This window comes from Anas platyrhynchos, chromosome 6, assembly GCF_047663525.1.
Source record: "Anas platyrhynchos isolate ZD024472 breed Pekin duck chromosome 6, IASCAAS_PekinDuck_T2T, whole genome shotgun sequence".
Classification (NCBI taxonomy): domain Eukaryota; kingdom Metazoa; phylum Chordata; class Aves; order Anseriformes; family Anatidae; genus Anas; species Anas platyrhynchos.
In genome coordinates this window covers 29,160,492-29,182,750 of record NC_092592.1, presented here as the reverse complement: position 1 = coordinate 29,182,750, position 22,259 = coordinate 29,160,492, and the positions used below count along the sequence as shown (strand labels likewise).

Genomic DNA, 22,259 nt, shown 5'->3' with positions numbered 1-22,259 from the left:
TGGCATCTTTCACTGCTTGACACTTGTGTCCACTGGGAGGAAAAGGCTATTGAAGAAAATATCCCTCCCCTCGTAATACCTAAGAAAGGCTGTGGAAGTCATAGAGATTAAAGATGTTTATAAGGTCAGGTGTAAGGGAGTAGGTGAGGACACCTGTGAGCAAGTGACCCTGTCTGCCTGGACTTTTCCTTGAATCTGTCTGTGTGCTCCTGGTTGGCAGCCCGTTGTCCTCTGTTCCTGTGAAGATGAAGCTGCACTGTACTAAAATATGTTTCACTGCTGCCTACTCATGGCCTATCATACCCCTATTCGCCCTTTTCAGATCTTGCAAGATTTTTATTTTTAATTTACTGCTTGTAATAGTTTAAGAAAATATTGTTAGTTTTGTAAGAAATTAGAAATACTACTGGAAAAAAAACAAAATAACCCATCAATCTTTTAGCATGTCTGAAAGCAACTGAGGAAGTTACCTATAACTTAACTCTCTGCCCAAATCTTGCTCTTGTTCTACTCCTGCCGATAGGATCTTAGAGTCCACTTTAGAAATAATATTATTATGCCTAATTTCTGCTGCAGCAGCATCCATGTGACAGAGCCACAGGCTATGTCCCAGTGTGCTGTGGTACTGTTACTCCACTGCTCACAGCTTCAGGTCCTGCCCAACGTCTGAGTAATGTTAGCAGAGTTTGGCTCATTATCAAATAAATTACTACCTTTAGCAAGATAATGATCTTAAGTCTTCTGCAGTGCAGCAATATTCAAACAATGAATCACGTACCGGAGTTGTCAGGATATGTGTTTCTAGCTTTCTCTCCTCTTTCAAACTGCTGAGCTACATCAGAAGATAAAGATATATAAATCAAACAAACGTGTCTTGGTTTGACTTTTCCATTTATATGTATTGTGTTGGTATCATAACTTCATACCATCTTGGGGGCACAAAAAGTGGATCCTGAATGGCACGGTGGATATGTAATATCATCTGTTGGGATGTGAGCCTTCCTTTCGAAAAAATTGTTCTTTTTCCCTGTTGCATTGCTCATTTACCTGTATCCCAGGAAGATTTAACAGGTGAATGGGAGTCACAGGCTCTCAAACCTATAGCAATTTGTATTGTTCAATGGATACGTATACACACATACGGCCAGAATCAGTAATGACTGCCCTGTCAGGCTTTCTGCAGGTGGTATTTAATAGATATTTTCCTTTGGTTTAGGTGACGGATCTCTGTGATCTTGGAGAAGGATCTGTTTTCACTCCTGCTGGTTCTGCAAAGCTCCCAGGGGAAGCTCCGAGACAGGCCGAGTCCTGCAGCGCGGCGCGGGGAGATTCCAGCGCTGCTGTGCTTGAGATGCTTTCCTTAGGTTGTGGCATAATGGGAAAGGAATGCACTAACACCCAGGCTGCCGGTAAACCTGAATAAACTCGATTCAGACGCTTAGGAAATCATACCCATACCACGCTTTTAAAAACTCAGCCCTTTAAATAACATCAAAATAGTTACTTGGTGAGCACTTGAGGAAATTCGAAGAGCGGGCTGCCGTGCCAGCCCCACTTGGCACCTCCAAGCAGTCGCGCAGAGCTGTGCCCCCACGTTTGCCCGGTGATATTTTGGTATTTTGGATCCTGAGGAGCCTCAGCAGTGCGGGTCCTGCCATGTAGAGCACATCTACCACCCGAACCTTGGGAAGCCAAGCGGTGAAGTGCACAACGCGCGACTCGCCAAGGCGGCGTTGGCAGAGGGCTGTGATGCTGAGGAGGGAGGAGGAAGGCTTCAGCGAAGGGCTGGGGCCCCAAATCACGCAGATGTCCCCGTGCTGCTGCTCCGAGCTGGTTCCTTGAGCATTTTGGTGGAAGTGCTGGCTGTGGAGCCAACTTTCCCCGGCCCGACCCGTAAGGAGCCATTTCACCACACCGGAGCCCCCCTTCCCGTGCCCCCGGCGGGGTTTAGCGGGGGGCTGGCGGGCCCCTGACCCCACAGCTCCCCGGCTGGACCCCCGGGAGGTCAGCAGGCATCCGAGAGGCAAAATGGGCGCTTTCCCTCTGCATCCCCGCTGCAAAACCAGCCGGGAAGCTCACGGGGGAGCCGGCGGCGAGCTGGGGCTGCGAACCGCGGCGTGCCGGCCCCTGGGGCTGGCGGGGGTGGTTTAAAGGAGGGGAAGGAGGAAAAAAAAAAAAAAAAAAAAAAAAGCAAAAGCAAGCAAAACTCCGCTCCGGACAGGCTGGGCGGGCCCTCCTGCAGCTCACCGAGCCTCACCGAGCCGCCTGCGGGACGAGCCGGGGTCGGCCCGGAGCCCGGTGAGTGCCGGGGGTCGGGAAGGGAAAGGACGGGCTGCTGGGGGGGAAGGGGTTCCTGGCAGGGTATCGCCGGGGTTTTTTGGGGATAAAAGGTGCTGGAGGAGGTGGGAGGCTTGGTCCCGGGGACGGTGAGGGCTGGGTGCCCCCAGCTCGCTGCCTCTGTCCCGGGGTAGCGTGGTTTGGGCGCAGCTGGTTGCAAAGCTCCTGGCTTTCTTCTCTGCTCCGCGTCCCGCTCAGGAGCACAAAGAGAGGGAGCTGGGCTCGGGGCCGAGCTGCTGGGCTCGGCTGCGTGTGTCTGGTTTGGAAGGTGGTGGTGGTACAGGGCTGCGATGCTGCGGGTCCTGGGCTGTACGACTGCCACAGAGCCGGGGCTTCGCTGGCCTTCCCGTCTTCAGATCAGAGTGAAGTCAGGGAGCAGCCTCCTGCTGAAGCAGCTCTGTTGGGAACTGCCGTGCTCAAGTCCTCCAGGAGGACTGGAGGTGTTGCTATCCGGGTCTGCTACGTGGCCAGGCAAGGTGAGCACCAGCAGTGTCCCTAAGAGAACATTAGTAACAGGGAACGCTACGACTGGTGGAGTTTTACCGAGTGCCAGCAGCCTAAACCATGCCCAGGGCACTGCTGTGGGCTGCCAAGCAAGGCCCTGAGGTGCCGGGCAGGCAGTACTGGGGCTGGTTTGCTGAGGATCCCAGAGCTGCTCTTTGCAGCTCTGACTGCTGCTTCCCTTCACAGACATCTTTTTTTTTAAAACCCTACTGCTCCCAGTTTGCCTTAATGTACTTCAAAGGCGTCCTTCAGTCCTTAAGGAAAAGCAGAGCCTGGAAATTAGGCATGGAAACTTAAAGCCTTCTCTTCAGCCTTGTTTTCAGCACAATAGATGCTTCTTGCTGCTTGTATGGGAAATACACACATTAAGTGTGATGGCCACTGGAGTGGAAAGAGGTGAATCAATTTGCCAAAGGTCAGAGAGCCCATGTCAGAACTGGTGAAGCCCCGAGGGCTTCTTGGCTCCCTGCTGGTAGATGACATTTTATTTTTTGCATGACCAGGGCGCAGAGAAACCAGCGATCGGTGTGTGCAAGGGAGAGCCGGGTACCTGCACACGCCCAGGGAGCTGTACCTGTTTGTCAGGAGCTCGCTGGCCCCTCCCCACCTAACTGTCTTCCTCTCTTTGTTGCTTGGGCACTGCGGTATTTCAAGCCCAGCCTTTTATCCCCAGTCCCTACAAGTCAGACTGAAGAGCCCAGCTCAGGGGCTGGAGGAGTTTGCTCTCCGTGAGTGATGGTTGCAGGCCAAGTGATGGCTGGGGCCACCAGCACTGTGCCTCACGCTCCCATTTCACGTTTTGTTGGTTCCCTCCTTGATGAGAAGGGCTCCTGCGTGCCTCTGAGGTCTGCTTGTGCTTGCAGCCCTCCTTACGTGGCAGTGAGCAATAGAGAGAGGAAACCTGACCCACAGAAATGCGATGCTCTGGGGTTCAGTGTGCTGATCTAACTCATTTCTGAGTTTGTTTTTTATGCAAAAACCGCATGGCTTTCCTAAGGACAATCTTAGTCTGGCTTTAGCAACCGGTTACTTGTTGACTGTTGATTCAGTATCTTGGGGCTTGCCTGCAAATAAATTCATGCAAATGAAGTGATATCAGAAAGCACACTTACTGGGTTACATTGTGGCTTTTTTTCTTCCCTTTTTTTTTTTTTTTTTTTCTTTAAAACTCAGTTCCCTGAGTGCAATGAGTGCACCAGCGAAAGGGGTGGTTTATTTTTTGGTTTCTTGCTCTCTCTTTACACATCTGTATCTCACCTAAAACAAATTTACTCATTGCAAAATTCAAGCTAAATTCAGCCTCTGTCAACAAGGTGAGTGTTAAGAAGCAGCTCTTCTGGGACACACTGATAAACTGCATGAATTCTGTAAGGAGTCTGCCCAAGTCTCCCTGCAGTTCTGTGCTGTCCTATCCTGCACTCCCTGCTCTGTGGAATTGCAATTACAATCCAGAGCAATGGTTCAGTGGAGAAAGGAGCTGGAAAAAAAAAACATTTCCTGGCTTGTTCCCTCAGCCCCCCTTTAAAATAGGCTATTGGGTGGGCCAGCTCTTTCTCTCCCAAGTGTTCTTATAATCCACTTACCCTGATAAAAAGCAGCTCTGCTGCCAGGCAGTGTACTTTCCATCCTGACATGTAATTGCCGGGTGGTGGAGGGAGGGAGAGACTCTGGCTGTCAGGCTGGAGGGAGGGAGGGAGCCAGGCCAGGGCGCGTGCTGGGCAGCATCGTCGCGTGCCCAGCCGTGGAGCCCAGGATTCAGGCTCAGCTGAAAACCTTCTCCCTGCTCACCCTCAGCACAGGGAGCAGGAAGGGAGGCAGGTAGCCAAGATCTGAGTGAGCGGAGGGATGGAGAGAGCCAGCCCAGGGGTGCAGCTGCGGCAGGGCTCTTTTTTTAGCTTGTTTTGGTTTCCACACGTGTGGGCCGTGCCAAGGTGGCTGAGCCGCCTTGATTCTCTGCTGAACGCGAGCCTGCCTCGGGGCTGGGCTCTTCTGGCCAGGGATTCAGCAAAACAAACAGGATTTACCGCCATGTCCTGAAGGCCAGATGAGCTGCTGAGCTTCGCTGGAGCAGGGGCGTTTGGGATCTCTGATGTGGAGAGGAAGCTCTGGTGTAGGGCTGCCCCAGAGCAAACACCATGGAGGAAGCCAGAGGAGGTCTGTGCCAGCGCGAGAGGATGCAGAGCCACTACTGACAGGGACCTGCTTGTGATCTACACCTCAGCCAGGGTTCCTCCAACATCTGTAAATGTATAGCAGAGGGAGATCCTGACTGCAGTTCTATGACTTAATATTTTTTTAAGAAGTGAGAACGTGCAGGTCCCTTAGAAGCAGCTCCCTGCTCCTCTCCCCGCCTGGCAGCGCAGCGCTCCTCGCTCCTTTCCTCCAGCAGAACCTCCTGCTGTACCTTGCTGGCCTCCAGCCACCACGGTAGCAGACTTTGCAGGCCCTGAGGGCTAGCAAACATCCACTGGGATATTAGATCCTGCCCTTGTGGGGTTGGAGAGCCTGGCTGCCGTGCTGGCACAGCGTGCTGCTGGTGGTGCAGAGGTATCAGGACGTCAGGGCTCCATCTGGTTGTTCAGTTTGGGCTCCGAGTTGCAGAGGGAAGCAGAGAAGTGAAACTACACGCGGTCTGCTCAGAGCAGGTAGGTGGGAGGAGGGAGGGTTGATCAACCCCATCCCCAGCAGCTGCCGACATGAAGCAATTCAGGAGAGCAAAGGCACATCGGCTTCACACCAGGCCCTCAAAGGACCTGGCTCCAAAGCTCATCTCAGCCCGGGGAGGGGCTGCTCCAGCTTGCGTCAGGCGTTGGATCAAGGCACTCAGAGGGTTTGAAGTGGCTGGGAGGGAGGTGGCTGCTGGGTGACCCCGTCTGCTCATCGCACCGCTCAACTGCTTCTGCTCAGAGGGCTTCGCTCCGTTTCCTGTTTCATCTGAAATTTCATAACCTCTCCTTGTAAAGTACAGTAGTTTATCTTGTGGTTCTGCGTTTCACGTCTTCCTGCCTGCTCTCAGACCTGTTTCCTGCCTCTTCTCCTGTGCTTTCTGTTTCTCACATCAGCTCTCCTAGCAAGTCTTCCTACCTCGCAAGCTGCTTACAGCAGCTAGTGCCTTTTCTGAGACAAACCAATCCCAGGCAAAACCATCCCAGCCCTTACACAGCTGCTAATTTGACCCTAATCCATTTGAAAAGGAAAGGGCTGGTGGGTGAGGATGGAGTTGAGGAGGGAGGTCCCTGCTCCCTGGTACTTAAGAAGGACCCAGGGCATGATTCACACACTTCCTCGTGGGAGCAGCCGAGGTTTAACTCTTCCCTGATCACTTCAAAGCAGATTATTTCAGGTCTCTTGAGCTTCTGTGATCACTGTGCTAGGTAAGGAGGAGGTGGGGGGAGTTAATCTCTATTTTAATCAATGCCTGATTTAGATAGCTGCGTTACGGACCCATCTCCTGCCTGAACTTCCTCATTCATTCTCACTGCGTTTTGCAGACTTCCTGGCTGGGCGTCAGTGGTGGGTGACTGCGCGGAGCCTGCTCAGCGCGGCGATGGGAGGAATGTGAAGCTTAATGAGCACCTGCAAAGCTGCACAGCAGGTAAGTGCTCCAGGGGTCATTCTTCCTTCCAGTTTTGGCGTGATTTGATCTCGATCAGCTCTCGCTAGGAGATCTTTAGCCTTGCAGAAGTGCTGGAAGGGAAGTGGTGTGGCTCATGTTTTAGGAACCGGTGTTGTTTCCAGCAACGAGGGGCTGACAGCATTGCAAAGGTCTAGCAATACTGAGAAGATTTAATTGGGAAATGTCTTCAGTTTGGAGGTTCAGTGTTAAAAGCCTCTTGCTTCTGTCATTCAGTCTAGAATTGCCCTCATCTGGCTGCTTGGTACCTTGGGCTCTAGTCAGAAGGCAGATGGGAACCAAAAGGTCCAAGCTTTGCTGACAGCAGCTACTGTCACACTTGCTGCCACACAGGAGAAGTGGCTGGAGTTCCCTTTCCCAGATCCACGGAGAGCTACATCCCCCTTCTTCCAGCTTTCAGAGGGGAGGCCAAGGCCTGGAAGTGCCTGGACAGCCTCCTGATGATCAGAGCTGACGGTAGAGGTGGTTGGATCAAAGTGAAGCAGCAGCTTTTACAAAACAGCAGAGTTTTAATTGCCCAGATGATGTTTGTCTGAGGATCCCTGAGAAACCTGGGGAAACTCTGAGTGTGTGGCTGCAGACAGTGGTGGGAAGGGAAGAAACGTGGCTGGTGGCAGAGGCAGCTGCCAGAGCAGCAATCCTGGCTGCTGTCGTGTCCTGCTGCAGCTCCCAGTACCTGTTTCTTCACGTACTCCATGTGATTTTGCTTTTTTCCTTATTTTTTCTGGATCCATGTCTGCGTCGGGTGGTGTCTGTCCCCCTTTTTCCCATCCCAGTTCGTTCAGATGGCCACTCTGCTCCTCCAGAGCTCAGCTCACTGCATTCCCTGGCATGTTCCTCCACCAGCCTGGATCAAAGCTGTGAGAGCTGGCCCACTGCCATCACCCGTGTGTAAATGAGGATCTCTCTCTTCTTCCTTTCCCCCCACCACCTTTCATTAGTATTCCTCTTCCAGAGGCAGGTTTTTCTGGCTGATCCGGCACATTATTTATATCAGCAACGTTTGCCTCAAGGCAGAGATGCTTTTTCAGCATTTGCAGGGCAAACATCTGATGCACCCCACTGCCATGCATGCGGCTTGGAAAAACCGAGTGTGGTATTGGCAAGGACGAGGGCTGCTGAGGCCAACTGTTGCAGAATTTAAGTGCTGTTAGGCACAGTCTGATTCATACGGTTACTTCAGCTGCCTGGCGAGAGAAAATGTCTTGTTCCTTTGCTTTCAGAACCAGGGGGAAGAGCACGCAGAGAAGGTTGTTACACCTGAGCAGAGAAGTGATGTGTTTAGCTCCAAGGTGTCAGCTGAGCCACCTTGGTGTGGCTTTATCTGGGTTCCCCAATGGATGGTGGGTGCTGTCAATTAGGAAGATGCAGTTTGTAGCCAAAAAAAATCGAATGAAAACGATGAAACAGTTCAAATGCCTTGTTTTCAGTTCTGAATCGCAGAGGATTTGGTGATGTCGGAGTGCACCTGATGGGGAGTGGGAGCAAAAGGTTCCCACGCTGCCTGCAGGGGGGAGGTGTCTCTCATCTGTGTGAGCCAGAACCCCACTAGGGCTTACACCTTCCTTTGCAGAAAGTACACACAGCGATGAGGGGAAATTCCTACAGGTCAAGGTAGTTAGGCACTAGTCTAGACTGTCTTGTGATGCAGAGATGGAGATTTGCTGGAAGCTTTTCAGAGCAAAGCAGGGATTTGCCAGAAACCATCCAGGCAGCTTAGGCTCTGCGTGTAGGCAGGAGAAAACATATTGCTCTGTCAGGGCAATGCAAGATATGCCTATTTTTAAGCTCTGGGAGAATGTTAATGTATACAGGAGGTGGAGCTTAAGAGATGTTCTCAAGCCTAAACTGTGACACTTCATGCTCACAGTACAGGCTTGTGGTTGTGTGTATCTGGATCCAAGATGCTTACCCCCTAAATCATTTACCCCTGAATGTTCAGGCACCTGACTGCCACTGGTTTTAGAAAAAAGTGATTTCTAGATTTCTTGATTTTCTGTCGTACAGCTGCTTCTAAGCTGCCAATGGCAATCCACTGGTGATAAACAGAGAAAACCTTTTTCTTCCAGGATAGGAGGGGCAAGGATGAGATAGGGCTCTGGATTTTGGGTGGCTGGAATTTCTCAGCTGGCTCTCCCCTGCTGTAACACACGGTGACACGAGTTACCTTGACTCTTCAGGTGACTTTTGACACAGAGCTGTGCTGCAGTCCGACCTCAAGAGCTAGCCATGCCCCGTCTAATTATCAAGGCCACGCTCCTCTGCAACCAAAGACAGAAGGCAGTCAGGAGGTGCTTGGCTGACATCCATCCCAGCTCCTCGTTGAGCCGAGGCTGCTTCGTGCTGTTGGAACGGGTGCGGGTTGTGATCCCAGGCTCTTAAAGAGTTACAGGAGGAAATGCCAACCGAGAGGGACGTGCCTGCGCTGCAGGTCACCCACAGCACGTGTTTTAGCTCAGCCTTGCAGTTGTTGCTGGTCCTGGATGCTTTCGGTCTTCCACACAGAGCTGGGAGCTCTTTGCTCCCAAGCTAAGCTCCTTGACTGCTGCTGCAGAGGGGATTTCTGTGCCCATGAGCAGGGGCCCCACAGCCATGACTCACAGTTCCCATTACATCCTAGGGCAGCCTGTAAGCGTGCAGAGCCTGCCCCTTGGCTCTCAAACAAAGCCCTCCTTTGTGGTGCTTATGTTATAAAGGAAGCAAGCGTTTGGGTTCACCCCACACATCCCAAATAAGAACCACGTGTCCTCACAGCCCTCACATGCGCGTTTGGGTCTTTTGCTGCAGCACTGCAAGTTGCATCACTCTTACCCCATTAAACACTTCCAGAGTTTTGCTTCCCAGCAGTCAGTTTACAAACAGTTCAGGGAAAGGAAGAGCGTGAAGATCTCTTCCTTTGTTGGTGAGCAGAGGGGGCTGAGCGAAGGGCACATGGAAATGATTACGTCCGGGTGCGTGCAGCAATCGGCTGCTCTGAGTCACTCATTTGGGTGCAAATGGCCCCGAGCTGGTGACCACTGAAGGATGAGCTTCGTGGAAATACCGCACAGAAGGGGGACGGTTTGTTTTCTTGTATGGCTTTGCTTCTCTCCTCTGGTTTTTATTCATCCGAACTAGTTTTGAGAAGCGGGGATAGCCAGCAGTGCTCTGCAGCCAAGATATTTGTGTGCGTGCGTGTCTCTTGGCAGTCCATGGGTTTATGAGGAGTGAGCCAAGAACGGGCTTACTGCTTCCCAGAGTGTTTGTGTTGTTTCCCCTGCTCACTTCTAGAGCCACTACGCGATGAAGGAAGAGGGCCTGACGCTTCCTGCCCGTGCTGGTGTGCTGTGAGCAGGGAGTGTCCTAGTGAAAGCAGAGGAAAGGCTGTGCGAGCAGTGAGTTTGCTTGTGAGAACAGAGGAAGTGTTGCAGCAAAATCGCTCTTTGTTGCTCTCTTCTCCTTCCACGCCCTCCGCCCAGCCCTTCAGGGGTTCCACGGTCTGGTGTTTTTGCTTTATTTAAGGAACTATATTTGTATTTTATAGAAAAGCCGGGGTTTTAGGCAATGGAATAAAGCGTTGCTTTTCATTTCTGTGGTGACGTTTTTGCTACCACAGCCAGCTTTTTAATACTGTTCCTCCCCGACTGTTTGAATACAAGCAGCTGCAACCAGTTATCAAAACAATGCTCCAATATCACACAGACCACCAGGCTCACCCAGTGCTTCTGAGCCCTGTTGAAGCAGACACTTGGGGGCCTGCAGGGCTCCTGACACAGCTGCATTGCTTTGCCACTGAGTCAGGACTGGGATGGAGTGGGAGACCTCAGACCAAGTAAATTTCCAGCCCACAATGACAATTTTTTTTGCTGTTTTTGCTTCTCAATGTGGAAGCATTTGGCAATTAGAGGCATGTGCTTTCTACTGTCTGTAGCATATAAAAGCTCCTCATTACGTGACTGCCATGGGACCTCCTTGTCACACATAAACCACAATCATTCTGCAAGTCACATCTGAGCTGTGCCAGTATCTACGTGTGCTCTTCTTGGATGAGCTGGGATGGTGTATCCCTGCTGGGAAACCAACTTTCTAGTAAGGTTTCCTGCAGCCCCTATCATACTGAAGCACCCGTATCAATGTACGTACAACACACAGTGAAGTTGGGTGCGTAGGGATGCAGGGAATATGCTGAAGGGTGAGGAGTGTCGGAGTAACTGCTGGCTGATTTAACACTGCTTTCATTTTCTTCACCTTGCTGAGAATTAACCGGGAAAAGGAGGGCAGGTGTGAACAAAGATCTTGGCAATTTATCCCTTTTTGTCTTCGCACACCCTTCCACGAGGTGACTGTTCCGCCTGGACCAATAAGCCACCGTGTATCTGAGGGGGTGACAGCCAGAGCTCCTGGGATGATCCCATCGTGAGCTCCAGGTGGAGGCCAGCCAGCACGAGTGCAGTGGCATCGCTCCTCACGTTGTCACTGACATTACAGCCCTTCAGTGAGGTAGAGGGGGGTTGTTGTTGTTGTTTGTGACCATCTGTGCTGATGAAAGATTGTGCAAGGGAAGTACCTGGCTCCCATCGCGCTTGGTTTGAGGGGGAGGGAGCTGCCGAGGTTGGTAAGCCAACTTTTCTTTTCTTTTTTAGTCCTGGCATGTGTTTTTTCTTTTCCTAAAACCATAAAAGTTCGGTCTACTCCAATTGTTCTCCTCTCAATTAACAGATAAAATTTATTCAGCTTAAAAAGCCAAGCTGTTCCTGGCCGGGATCCTACCACAACAGCCCAGTACGTGGGTGGGAGCCACAGACACACTTCCTACCTTTCCCCTCCTGCATCCCTCACAGCCAGCAGCCTGTTACAATTTGTAATAAACCCTTCCTGGCCATAGAGGGGGGAACCCGAGGCACTGCACTGGCTGCCACGTGCTGCTTGCTGGCAAGAGCTGAGCTGGCTTGCACAGTTAAAAAGCAGAGAGACATTCAGGCAACAGGCAGGATGCTGAGAAACATCCTCCTCGTGCTGGTTTATCTCCTGGTCTCTGTGGGTATCACCTCTTGTGTCCAGCCTTACAGACAGCAAGTGCTTTGAGGGCACGGCGTGGCTCTGGGTTTATTTAGCAGCTTTTACAGGTGTCCTTTATGGTGGCTGACAGCTCCTGGTGGCAGGAGGAGAGGGCCAGAGTCATGTTCTTTCTGTGCACACAGGTATGGCATGCTGCTAATGAAATGGTGACTCAGAAATACCCAGAAAAATCCCCCGTGCACTGATGAAACTGAAAATCTAACAAGTCCTGTATCTGTGTAGGTTTTGGGAAAGAGCACTAGATGGTAAATACCTCCGTATGCGCCAGAAAGGGAGCTCTTTGTCCTATCCAGGTTTTGGGGACGGAGGAAGAGGAGCCATGGGATATTATGGCAACATCTCACAAACAGATCCGTGGGCAGAGAAAGATGAAGCAGGAGGGCAGGGGAGAGCCTCTAAATATTTTAAGTCCTGCAAAATGAAAAGAAACAGCCTGTCCTGCTTTTACTCACAATGCTCACTGGAAAGCTAGGGGCTCAAACTGCATCAAGAGTTAATGAAGCGTGAGGAAAGGCTTCCTGATGGCAAAGACAGTGAATGAGTGGAAGAAATGAGAACGAATCCCCATCCTCCCTAGAGCAGGCAGGGCACTCCTCTGCTTGCAGTGGTGCTGGCACGATCGGTGCTCATGCGGAGCTTCGTGTGGAGCCCACGACATGCAGGTCCTGTGGGAGCTGGGCTGCTTCCAGAGTGATGCCTCTCAGGTGCTTGTCCAGCCGAGTCCACCGGCCGGTGGGAAGGGAGGGCTCCCCAGCCCCGTACACAGGATGAGCATCAGCGTTTCCTTGGAAATAGCTGACCTGCTGTCCCGGGAGGAAGGTACGGCTTCCGAAAGCCCACTGTTGGGCAGGATGTCCGACTGGGGCTGGGCGACTGACCCCACTGGCACGGGATGTTCACGGGTGGTGCGAAGGGCTGACGTGTTCTCGGACAGCAAAACAAAGGCCAGCGGGCACGTGGCCTGAGTAGGAAGTGCAGGATACTCTGAGCACATCTGGGGATGTTTTCTCATTGCAACAGTGGGGTCTGGGCGGTGGAAACCAGCTGAGGATCCTCATCTGAGCCCCTGGGCTCTTGCTGTCTGTGCCAGGAGACATCCCCGGGTGGAAACCAGACGTGGTCATACATGCTAACACGTATGCTGCAGGTGGGAAGAGCAGACTGGTGCAATAAACCCTCTGTCACCCTGGGGCTTGTCCCAGTACGTGGGCTGTGTGTGTTTGCCCCAGCCACAAGGGCCCTGCAGCCTCCCCCAGGGTCCAGCACCTTGGCAGCCCCACCTGGCTGACTCTGGTGAACCTGGAAACTCCTGTCTGGAGACGCAGTGCAGTTTCTCCTCTTGGGTGCAGTTTCTTCTCTGCTGGCAGCATCCATCCTGCCGTGACACCGGGTAACCCACAGCCTCCCAGTTCTGGCCCTGGGAGGAAACCTCACTGGATCCTGGGCTGAAATTCTTCACCAAAATAGTACTCGGACCCTGCCCACCCCAGAAAGTGCTTCTTTAGTAAAAATAGTCTCAAGAACCAGATAGGTTTGACTGAAGTCTTTCCAATGCCAATTCCTTGATTCCTGTGGAAGCCCAGGTCCAAACAGGCGAGCAGAGTATTGACCTGAAGGCAGCCAAGTGATGAGGGCAGCAGCTTCAGGGGCTGGGAAGGAGACCAAAACTTCAATTACTGCCAGCCCCTCCTGAATTCGGAGGAGAGCTTTCAAAAGAAGTTTTTGTCATCCCGAGTAAATGATCAGACTACAAGGGTAGAGATGTGTGCTCTGTTCTTGAATGTGTGCATGTAAAATTAAAATCTTTTTTCTTGTTCTTAGTGTAAAACAGGCAAAATTTGAGCAAACGTCCAGCAGCTAATGGCAGACACCACACTGATCCTTTCAGCAGTGTGTTGCCCCCTCTAGTAGTACCCTTGTCTTTTTCCATGAGCATCTATCCAGCACATCCATTTCTGAAGCTTTATACATAAACTCAAAGGAAAACCACCCTCACTCTCCACCCTGAGCCAGCAAAGGCCTTTTGATTGCTCTGTGAACAGTGATGAGGAGATCATAGAAAACCAGCAGTGTCAGTGGTGTGAGGTTGAGTAATTAAGTGCACTAATTAAGTTTGGGATTTGTGTCTTCCCAGCAAAAAAGCCCAAGTGCAGGTCAGTGGCTGCTCTGGACGATCCATCTGTCTAGTACAACAGGCTGCAGAGTCCTTTACAGACCTCAGGGACCTTCTCAAACATTATATTTGTTCCCCTGAAAGCTCTGCTTTTGAAAACTTGGCAGCTTTCAATGAAAAACGCTCCCAACCAGCTGCAGTTGCTATCATCTCTTCAAATCCCCGCTTTTCTTGCAGCCTACCGAAGTGAAGCACACTGGGGCAGTCACCTATGCGCCGCCTTTTGTGTCAGCCGAATCGCAGGAAGTAATCAAGCGTGTCGTTAATGACGTCTCGGTGTATTTCAGTGCACGACTGGACCACAGTCAGTCCCTTCACTTGGGTTTTCTAATTTAAGAATCAGAGCTTCAGCTCGCTCCTGCCCGGGTTACTGCTGAACACCAGCCAGAGCGGGCTTTGCTTCCCATGGCTCAGAATAGAAGAGGTGGGGGGGAAGGAGGAGAAATCGGGCGGTATGAGAATCTCCTGGGGAGGGAGAAGGGCGATTAATGAAAGGGAAATATTCTCCTGTGTCCTCAGAGAAGATGGAGGGTTATTGGGCTCAGGGCACATGCAGGCTGCAGTTTCAGGGGAGGCTGCTTCAGGCTTGAAAGGATGGGTGTAACTTGCCTGGGAGCCGAGCATGGAGGGCTGCAGGTGCTCCTGGGGAAGCCTTTGAATGTACAGCCTGCTGGAGGATGCCACTGATGGTTGTTTCTCATCAGGCAACAGGGCTATCAGCTGCTTTTATCTCCCTGAGCTGGAGCGGGGACGGTGCCTGCCCCCTCACTTCTCAGGCCTGTTCGGAGCCATCATAACCATAAGATCTGCAAAGTGCCCAGCCACTGAAACAGTGAATGACACAGAAAAGCCCAGGAGGAAACCAATTCCTCTGGTGCGGAGGCAGGTTTGAACAGCCAGCACCCACTGCTGCTCGGCGGTGAGCTGGCACCAAGCTTGGCACAGCCGTCTTCATCGGGCTGGCAGGGCCACGTGCTGCTCACCCCAGCATTCCTCCTGCCTGCGCTGTTTCGCTCTCCACCTTGCACACAGGAGTGCAGGAGGGCCTTCAAAACAGGGCGAGATGAAAGCTTATTGCCACGTCTGGGCATTGTCCGTGCTTTGAATGGAAAAAAAACAAAAACAAAAACAAAAAACAACAAACTGGCAGGGCCAGAAAAGGCTGAAGATTGCTTTGGGAATTCGCTGCTTAAAACCTCCTGAATACATACATATATATATATTTTAAGACTGAAACGTCACTAAATGTGATGATGTGTAGATGAAACAATAGTGTTTCTTTTTGGTAGTCTCCAGCTGGGAAGCATTTGGGCTCCCTCCCTCCTCCCCACACCAAAGCTGTCTCAGCCAGCACAAGCATAAATATTTTTATCAGGCTTAAATGGCTTGGGCTGAAGTTGAAAGCGAGTGAAGAGAGCAGCCTTTGTTACGGACCGCCCCAGCAGGCAGTGCTACTGGTTTCACCTGTATTATTCGGTCTTTCCACGTTGGCCAGGAAAGCTGGCTGTGACGAGATGTGGGAACGCTCTGCCCCTTCCACCCTTGCAGCTGACCTTGCCCACTGAGCATCCCCGACCTCCAGGGCTTCATGTGTGCATTCATCTTCTGCTGGGAATAGCTACAGCAGTGAAAGGGCAGTTTTGACCTGAGCTTCCTCTGTTAAGGCTGAAAACAGACGTGCCTCTTGCAAATCCACGCTACCTGGAGATGTTTTCACTTCCAGTTTCCATCCTGAGCCTCTTCCAGAGCTCGATGGCAGCTGGCTGGGGGAAAAGGAGGCGTACATGCTCCCTACCCTCCTCCTGCTAAACCAGGGGGGGGATATCCTGGACTGCCAGTGCAAATGAGAATGAATTCAGCTGAGCCAGTGCTGGTGTGGGATTTCTGGGCTGCCCCTGTCTGCTGGCAGAGCCTTGGGGCAGGCAGCCTCTGGAAGCAGGACAGCTGGGCATGGAAGACTCTCGAAGGGTACAAGAAGGTCCTAAGGCTTCTTTCAGGGCCCAGCAGGGCACAGGAGCGATGTTGTCCCAGTCAGGACTGCAGCAGGACACCCCTGGCCTCTGGCCATGTTATTTTGAAGCTTGGAAAGCGCCCGCAGCCTGAAGGAGCACAGCACGAAGCAGCGGAAATCACCAGCGCTTCCTGCCCTGCCCCGGCAAGCTGATAAAAGCCCTTGGCAATGGGGAGTGAGCCCAGGTTAGTTTTAAAGTGTGGCCAGGCACAGAGCTCACAGAATAACTGCAATGCCCAGCTTTGGGCATTAATTCTGCTTTAATCCATTGCTCGATGAATTAGCGAGTTAATGTGAGTGCAGAAGGGACAAGAAAGGCCAGCAAACCATCTCCAGAGCAGTGGGTAAGGGCGAGCATCTGTGCATGGGCTCTAAAAAAAGGATTGTTAGCGAATGTTACGCAGGGAGGGGCACTCAGCATTGTCCTGAGCACCGTGTGAGTTTTTTTGTGCAAGCCCTGGAGGAACCCAAGTGCCATCGGGGCTGCCTGCACTGCACATTGCTCTGATCCAAGCTGGCTGCGGCTGGGACAGCCCTGCCTCTGCCACTGCCACATCTGCCTTACTGCACCTCCAGCCTATGCTGGGGCAAGTGGTGCTCATCTCCAGCCTTCTCTTTTTTTGTCTGGCAATGTCCCTCCTGCTTCTCTTCCTTTCTGTCCTGTGAGCTTCAAAGGAGGGGAGAAGGATGTGCCCTCCCTCGCTGTCCCGCAGAGCTGCGGTGGGATGAGGGTAGCAAATGCTGTCACACTTGTGTCCTTCAAAGCTTATTCAATGAGAAAGATCCCTCCATCCTCACCAGCCACCAATAAAGTTTTATAAAGTCTCCTTGGGAAGCTTAGTTGGTAACTTGTAGGAACAGGCATTGGCTTAGGAACTCAAGCAGCTTTTTCAGGGTTAGAAAATATGCCAAAGCTTTTATTCAAGTGGGAATTGTTTTATTTTTTCTTCTTAAGGGAATACGCTCCAAATCATGGGTCACTGCCTTTCTTTCTCTTTCAGGGAAGGAACTGCCATGCCCGTGGGAATCTTCCGAGTGTGCCTAGTGGTGATTACAGCGATCATCAACCACCCGTTCCTCTTCCCTAAAGAGAATGGCACTGTCCCCGAGAACACGGAAGAAATCATCCAGAAGATGAAGGAGCGGGAGGAGAGCCTTCGGCTGCAGAAGCTGCGCTTGGAGCAGGAAATCGCAGACCAGGAAGCTGCACAGCAGGCTCTGGAGAAGGCAGCAAAGGTAGTGGAGGAAATCAAAGAGGAAAAGGTCCCGTGGGACATGTGGACGGCTCTTTCCATGGTCATCTTCCTGCTGATCGAGCTCTGGAGGCAGGATTTCCAGGAGGGGAACTGGCAGGACACAGGAGCAGAAGAGGATGACATGGCTGTCCTGGGGAAGGCATTTAAGGGGGTGGCCTTCCCCGACAAGGCCACCTTGGCCAGCTTCTACGAGAAGCGAATCCTGGGCACCACTGGCGACATGGCCAGGATGCGGGAGATGGTGGAGGGCTTTGCAGACGACCTGCTGGAGGCCTTGAGGAGCGTTTGCAACCGGGACGCTGACATGGAAGTGGAGGACTGCATGGGTGTGGGGAGCATGTACGAGAACTGGAGGGTGCGGAAACCTTTTGTCTGTGACCTGATAGTGCCTTTCGCGCCCCCAGAGCCGTATTGCTTCCGCTCCCAGATCTGGTGCTCCGGGGACAATTTTCCCCCCGATGAACAAGGTTACGGCACTATCAAGGTATGCAGGGCAGATGAGGATGTGACGGGTTGCATCTGTGACAAGACTAAACTAGGGGAAGATATGCTGTGCCTTCTCCACAGCCAAGGCAATACCTCCAGGCCCAGCAGCGAGATGGAAGACCTCCTGTGCTTCAAGAATACTCAGTATCTTGATGCTGACCAAGTCATGAAGTGGTTCCAGATCGCAGTCACCAAGGCCTGGAACAAAATCTCCCACAAGTATGAATTCGACCTGTCTTTTAGCCTCTTGGACTCCCCGGGAGCCCTGAAGATAAAATTCAGGTCAGGGAAATCAGTCGCCTTCAACCTCACCCCTGTGGTGCAGTACGAGAACTCAGACGTTTACTTCATCTCCCATTTCCCTCGCAACGAGCTGGCAGCAGAGCTCCCCTCCAGCACTCGCTGGTTCCTCACCTTTGCGGTGTACGAGAGGAGGTTCATCCAGCTCATCTCCAAAACGCTGCCGGCCGGTGCCTGCCACATCAGCTGCCTCCAGATCCTCTCCTTCCTGCACGGGAAGCAGTGCAGCCTCACGGGCCCGAGCGGGCTCACCAACTACCACCTGAAGACAGTGCTGCTGCATCTGCTGCAGGCGCGTCCTGGTCAGGACTGGGCCCCGGAGAAGCTGGAGGCCCGGCTCCAGGACATGCTGAAATTCCTGGAGAAATGTTTGCACGAAAAGAAGCTCTACCACTTCTTCATTGGCAACGGGAAGGTACCGGCAGAGCTGGGCTTCCCCATCACATTCCAGAGAGCCGAGCCTCTCAACCTCTTCCGTCCCTTCGTGCTGCACAGGGACGTTTACAGAAAGACAGTTGACACGTTCCACGAGATGCTCAGGAACACGTCTGCACTGATCAACGAGTACACGGTGCACATTCCCCTTGCACACACCAATGGGATCCATAAGGAGTCCATTTAACCAAAGCCAGCAGGAAAAACACTTGGTCCTCTATGCACAAGTCCAGAGGGCAGCTTTTCAAAGCCTCCTGGAGACAACCGGCCTTGCCAGCGCAGCTTCTTGTCTGCAGCTGAGCCTGTCCTGGTCGTGGTGTCTGCAGGAAGGGAGGAGGGATGGGGGGAGAATAGGGAGAAACTGAAAGGCACGGTAGAAAAGTAAGTTTCTGCTCCACTGGTGTGCTGGCTGGGTTTTACACAGCTAAGGATGTATTTTTATATTGTGCCTCAGTCACACTACGGTGGTGATGAGAAACAACTCTGAGTAATTAATTTATTCAGATGCCTACAATGCAATGGTGGTGGCAGCCAAATACTTAATTTCCTTTGGAAGGGGAAGATAAGAAAAGGGTGGAGGAGTCAAAGACGGGATCCTGGGGCTGCAGGAGCCTGTCTGCTTGCAGGCAGCAGGAGCTCTGTGACGATGGGAAGTGAGACTCAGTGCCAGTGGGAGAAGGAGGCATCACTGCTGAGGTCACACACAATCCTGATTGCACGCAGAAATCTCTAAATCCAGCACTGCTCTTTAATTGAAGGGGAACTGTGGTTTTTAGAAAAGGCATTTTGATAGGGCTTGCAGCACTATTTTAAACGGCTCATCCTGTCTATCAGAAACACTCCTGGACACAACATGTGTTTTCTCAGTGGGGAGAATGTAGCAGAGCAAGCAGCAGGACCTGTGTCTTGAGACCATTTCATTTATGTCTTCCATTTTCTTCATGGTAACACAGCTACCGGGTTTTATTCTTAGCCATTTTCCACAGATAGATAAACGACCAGGAACCTTTTTTACATTAGATAAGAGAGAAATGCTGTTACTGGGTTCTGGCTTTTTGGTTTATTTGTTTGCTTTCCTTATCTCCAGGCAGCAAGTCTGAGAACCAGCAAAGAGAGAAACGACTGCTGCAGGTTTTGCTTTTATTAAAGAGGAAACTCCTCTAAATTACTCTGTAATGAGCCCAATCTCAGGAGTTTGGTACCAGGAGTAAACGATCACCCTCCAAATGGGAGTGCAGCTCTCCCAGCATGGTTTTAATGAGTGCAGGATGGCCCCAAGTTAGGAGGAGGGATGCAGGAGGTGCACACACAGCAGAGATTGGCAGTGCAATCTCTGCAGCTGCTTACATGTGTCTTCTTATCCCTTCCATGCCAGGTAAAAGCTACCTGGTTGACTCCTTACAGGGCTTCCTCGATCCTTCTGAAGACTGCTGCTTTGATGGGGTTTACTCTTGGGAACTGCAGCTAGCAAACCATCTTTTTTCTGATGGCATTCCTTTTTGTCAATCCCATCTATCCCATGCATCAGACAGAAGATTGAACCTCATATCACTACTAGGGACAGGGTCTGGCACACGGCTCCTTATCCAGTCTGCTGCTAAACTCCCCAAAGACATGGCCTCTCCTGCCTTTTCCTTGTACGAACCATTTCACCAGCTCCTTGATGTCTGCTCACGTCTGTCCCCGCACCACTGAGGAACAGTTTCTGCACCGTTTCCACTCCTGGTTCCCCAGTGGTGGGGACAGGGAGCTCTTTGCTCTAATTGCTTTCCCCTTGGCTTTTACCATCGCAGCTGCGGGGTGCTTAAGTAATAAGTCTGAGCAGAAAGCAAGGGGCAGGAATCAAAATGGGAGAGAAGAGGCTGGTAGCTACTGCCATTAGGACAGTCTTGGCTCATCTGTGCCTGGGAGACTGCCAGGGCTGGCAGAGCATCAGGACAGGACTAATTGCTAACGCTAACGAGCTGTAAGCCCCTGGCTTTCATCAGCATAACCAAGCAAGCCTTCCCTAGTGGGAAAGAGTGCAGGAGCACTCGCAGGGGACACAACGAACAGGTAGTGACAGGCAGAGGCGCAGGGAGGGTGGCTGAACACTGGAGGCTACGTTGGAAGCTGCAGCAGTTGTTTGCAAACCCAAGCAATTTGCTGTTTCTTCCTGCTCAGGTTGACAGTCTGCATGGGCTGCCTGCAGGCAGGTCGTACCAGAGCAGTTGTGGTCTGAGCTGCTTCTAAATGTGTTCCTAGCCCAACCGGAGAGAAATGAAAAATTCTCTGCTGCTTCCTGTCAGGCATCTAAATTTAGCCTGTCCAAAGAACAGAAACAAATTTGTGACCCCCGTCTCTCAGGAAATGACACACAGGGTTGAAAAATAACTTTGTTATAAGGTCGAGCAGGGGGAGGATGAGAAGAAAAGGCTGTTTAACAGAATAATCTAACTTCTCTCTTAAAATGGCAGAGCAAAGCTGCGTAACACCAGTCCTACAGTCATGTACACAGGCCTAAACTTGTCTTTACACACCTCAGTGCACTGCTGCTTAGGCTCAAAGGGAACCTACACTGATAAGTGCGTCGAATCTTTTGTTCTTCATTTTCTCTATTTGTGTGCACATTTGCTTTTAAACCCAGACTCACCCCAACGTGTTCCCATGGGGTTTAGCTGAACCCAAGCCGGAGCTGAGCCAAGGTATTTATGGATTTGCCTTCCCTGAAAGCAAATTGCTCGGCATAATTTGCCTACATGAATGCCATGTGCTCCTTTCACCCTGAGCACCTTTTACAAGATTTGGTCTGTGCGTTCAGGCTAGGAGCATGACAGCTGAGAGCTGCCATGTGAAGAACATCATGCTCTGGCATTTTCTCTCCTCTTTTCTCCCTGGCTCGTCTCTCCTGTGATAAATCTGCCCACCAGGTACTGCCCCTCTCAGTAAAAGGCCACGCTCACATTTCGTTAGAAAGGTTTGTAAGGCAAGACAGCTTCATCAGCTGTTTGCTGCTAAAAACCTTCTAAGATTTCTCAGTGCCCCCATGTTTAGTGCTGCCCTGATTGACACCTTGCTGGGCATCCATGAGAAGCAGCTTGACACGAGTAACAAATGCGCATCCCTGGTAATGCCTACGGGAGATCCTAAGGAAAGGTAAACTGCCCATCCCAGCCCCCTTTTGGTGCTGCTCTTGTTATTTGCTAACCAGAATTACCCAGCTGAACTCCCAGTGCCTTCTGCTGCTTTCCAGCCACTCCCTCCACCCTCAACTTGTGGTTTTAATACTTTATTACAGGTTTTCTCAAAGCAACAGAATTAGCAGTGGTGATAACACCCACTGATCTGCGACATAGCCTCAGGAACTATTCACCTTTAGGAAATGCCTTGGTCTAAGTTATTATTGCTGTTCAGGAGCTGAATGTCTTCTAAGGGGAGCTGCTGGGAGTTCACTCCTCACTTTGTGCCAACCACAAACCAAACCTTATCTGTCATCCTAGCAGCAGGATTTGGTGTTTATTCACTGTACTTTTGTAATGCCAAGCCTTTGCAACATTTTCCCAGTGGTGAAGAAATAAGAATTCACCTTTAACAGCTTAGCTGCTGGTCACTGAGGGGTTAGTTCTTCTCATAGGATTTTATGTCATAAATTGCTTTATTTATTACCTGTCTTTTTTTTTAGGATTTTTTTTTTTTTTCTGGGGGGTAATGTGTTAGTTCAGAAGTAAAACTGTAATACAAAGAGCTACCTTGGCAGTGAACTGCAATGGGGAATAACATCAAAACCCTCCAAACTAAGCTCTTCCTTGATTCATGATGCTGTACTCAAACTGCTGCTTTTATAGCAGGACACTGTTGAATTTGTATAGATTTTCTCATGCAGCTTTATTTATAATAAAGAAAGTCTTGTACAAAATCTAAAGAAGCGTAGTCTGTTTTATTTCTAGCTTCCCAAGAAAGGTTTCTGAGGCAGCAGAAGGATAGAGCTGGAATATGCCCTGTGCAATCCTAGCACATTAAGCCTGATAAGACTCCCAAGTAGAAGTTGTTCCAGAGTAGGATGTAATGTGAACGAGGAAGCCATGA

General features: G+C 51.2%; 1 protein-coding gene across 2 annotated transcripts; it reads left to right on the top strand.

The window, feature by feature from the left end:
* The first annotated feature begins 1,455 nt into the window (after positions 1–1,455).
* ITPRIP (inositol 1,4,5-trisphosphate receptor interacting protein) lies at positions 1,456–22,098 on the top strand. 2 transcript variants are annotated; one of them, XM_027459900.3, is made up of 3 exons: positions 1,456–2,298; positions 6,333–6,436; positions 16,719–22,098. In XM_027459900.3, exon 3 carries the CDS (start codon positions 16,732–16,734, stop codon positions 18,379–18,381), a length of 1,650 nt encoding a protein of 549 aa, XP_027315701.1. In that variant the 5' UTR covers positions 1,456–2,298; positions 6,333–6,436; positions 16,719–16,731; the 3' UTR covers positions 18,382–22,098. The 2 variants fall into 2 exon arrangements, with proteins under 2 accessions (XP_027315701.1, XP_027315702.1); XM_027459901.3 differs by lacking the exon at positions 1,456–2,298 and adding an exon at positions 4,637–6,215.
* Positions 22,099–22,259: the final 161 nt, after the last annotated feature.

Coding starts and splice junctions, on each gene's coding strand:
- ITPRIP (XM_027459900.3), top strand. CDS start 16,732: ATGCCCGTGGGAATCTTCCGAGTGTGCCTAGTGGTGATTACAGCGATC.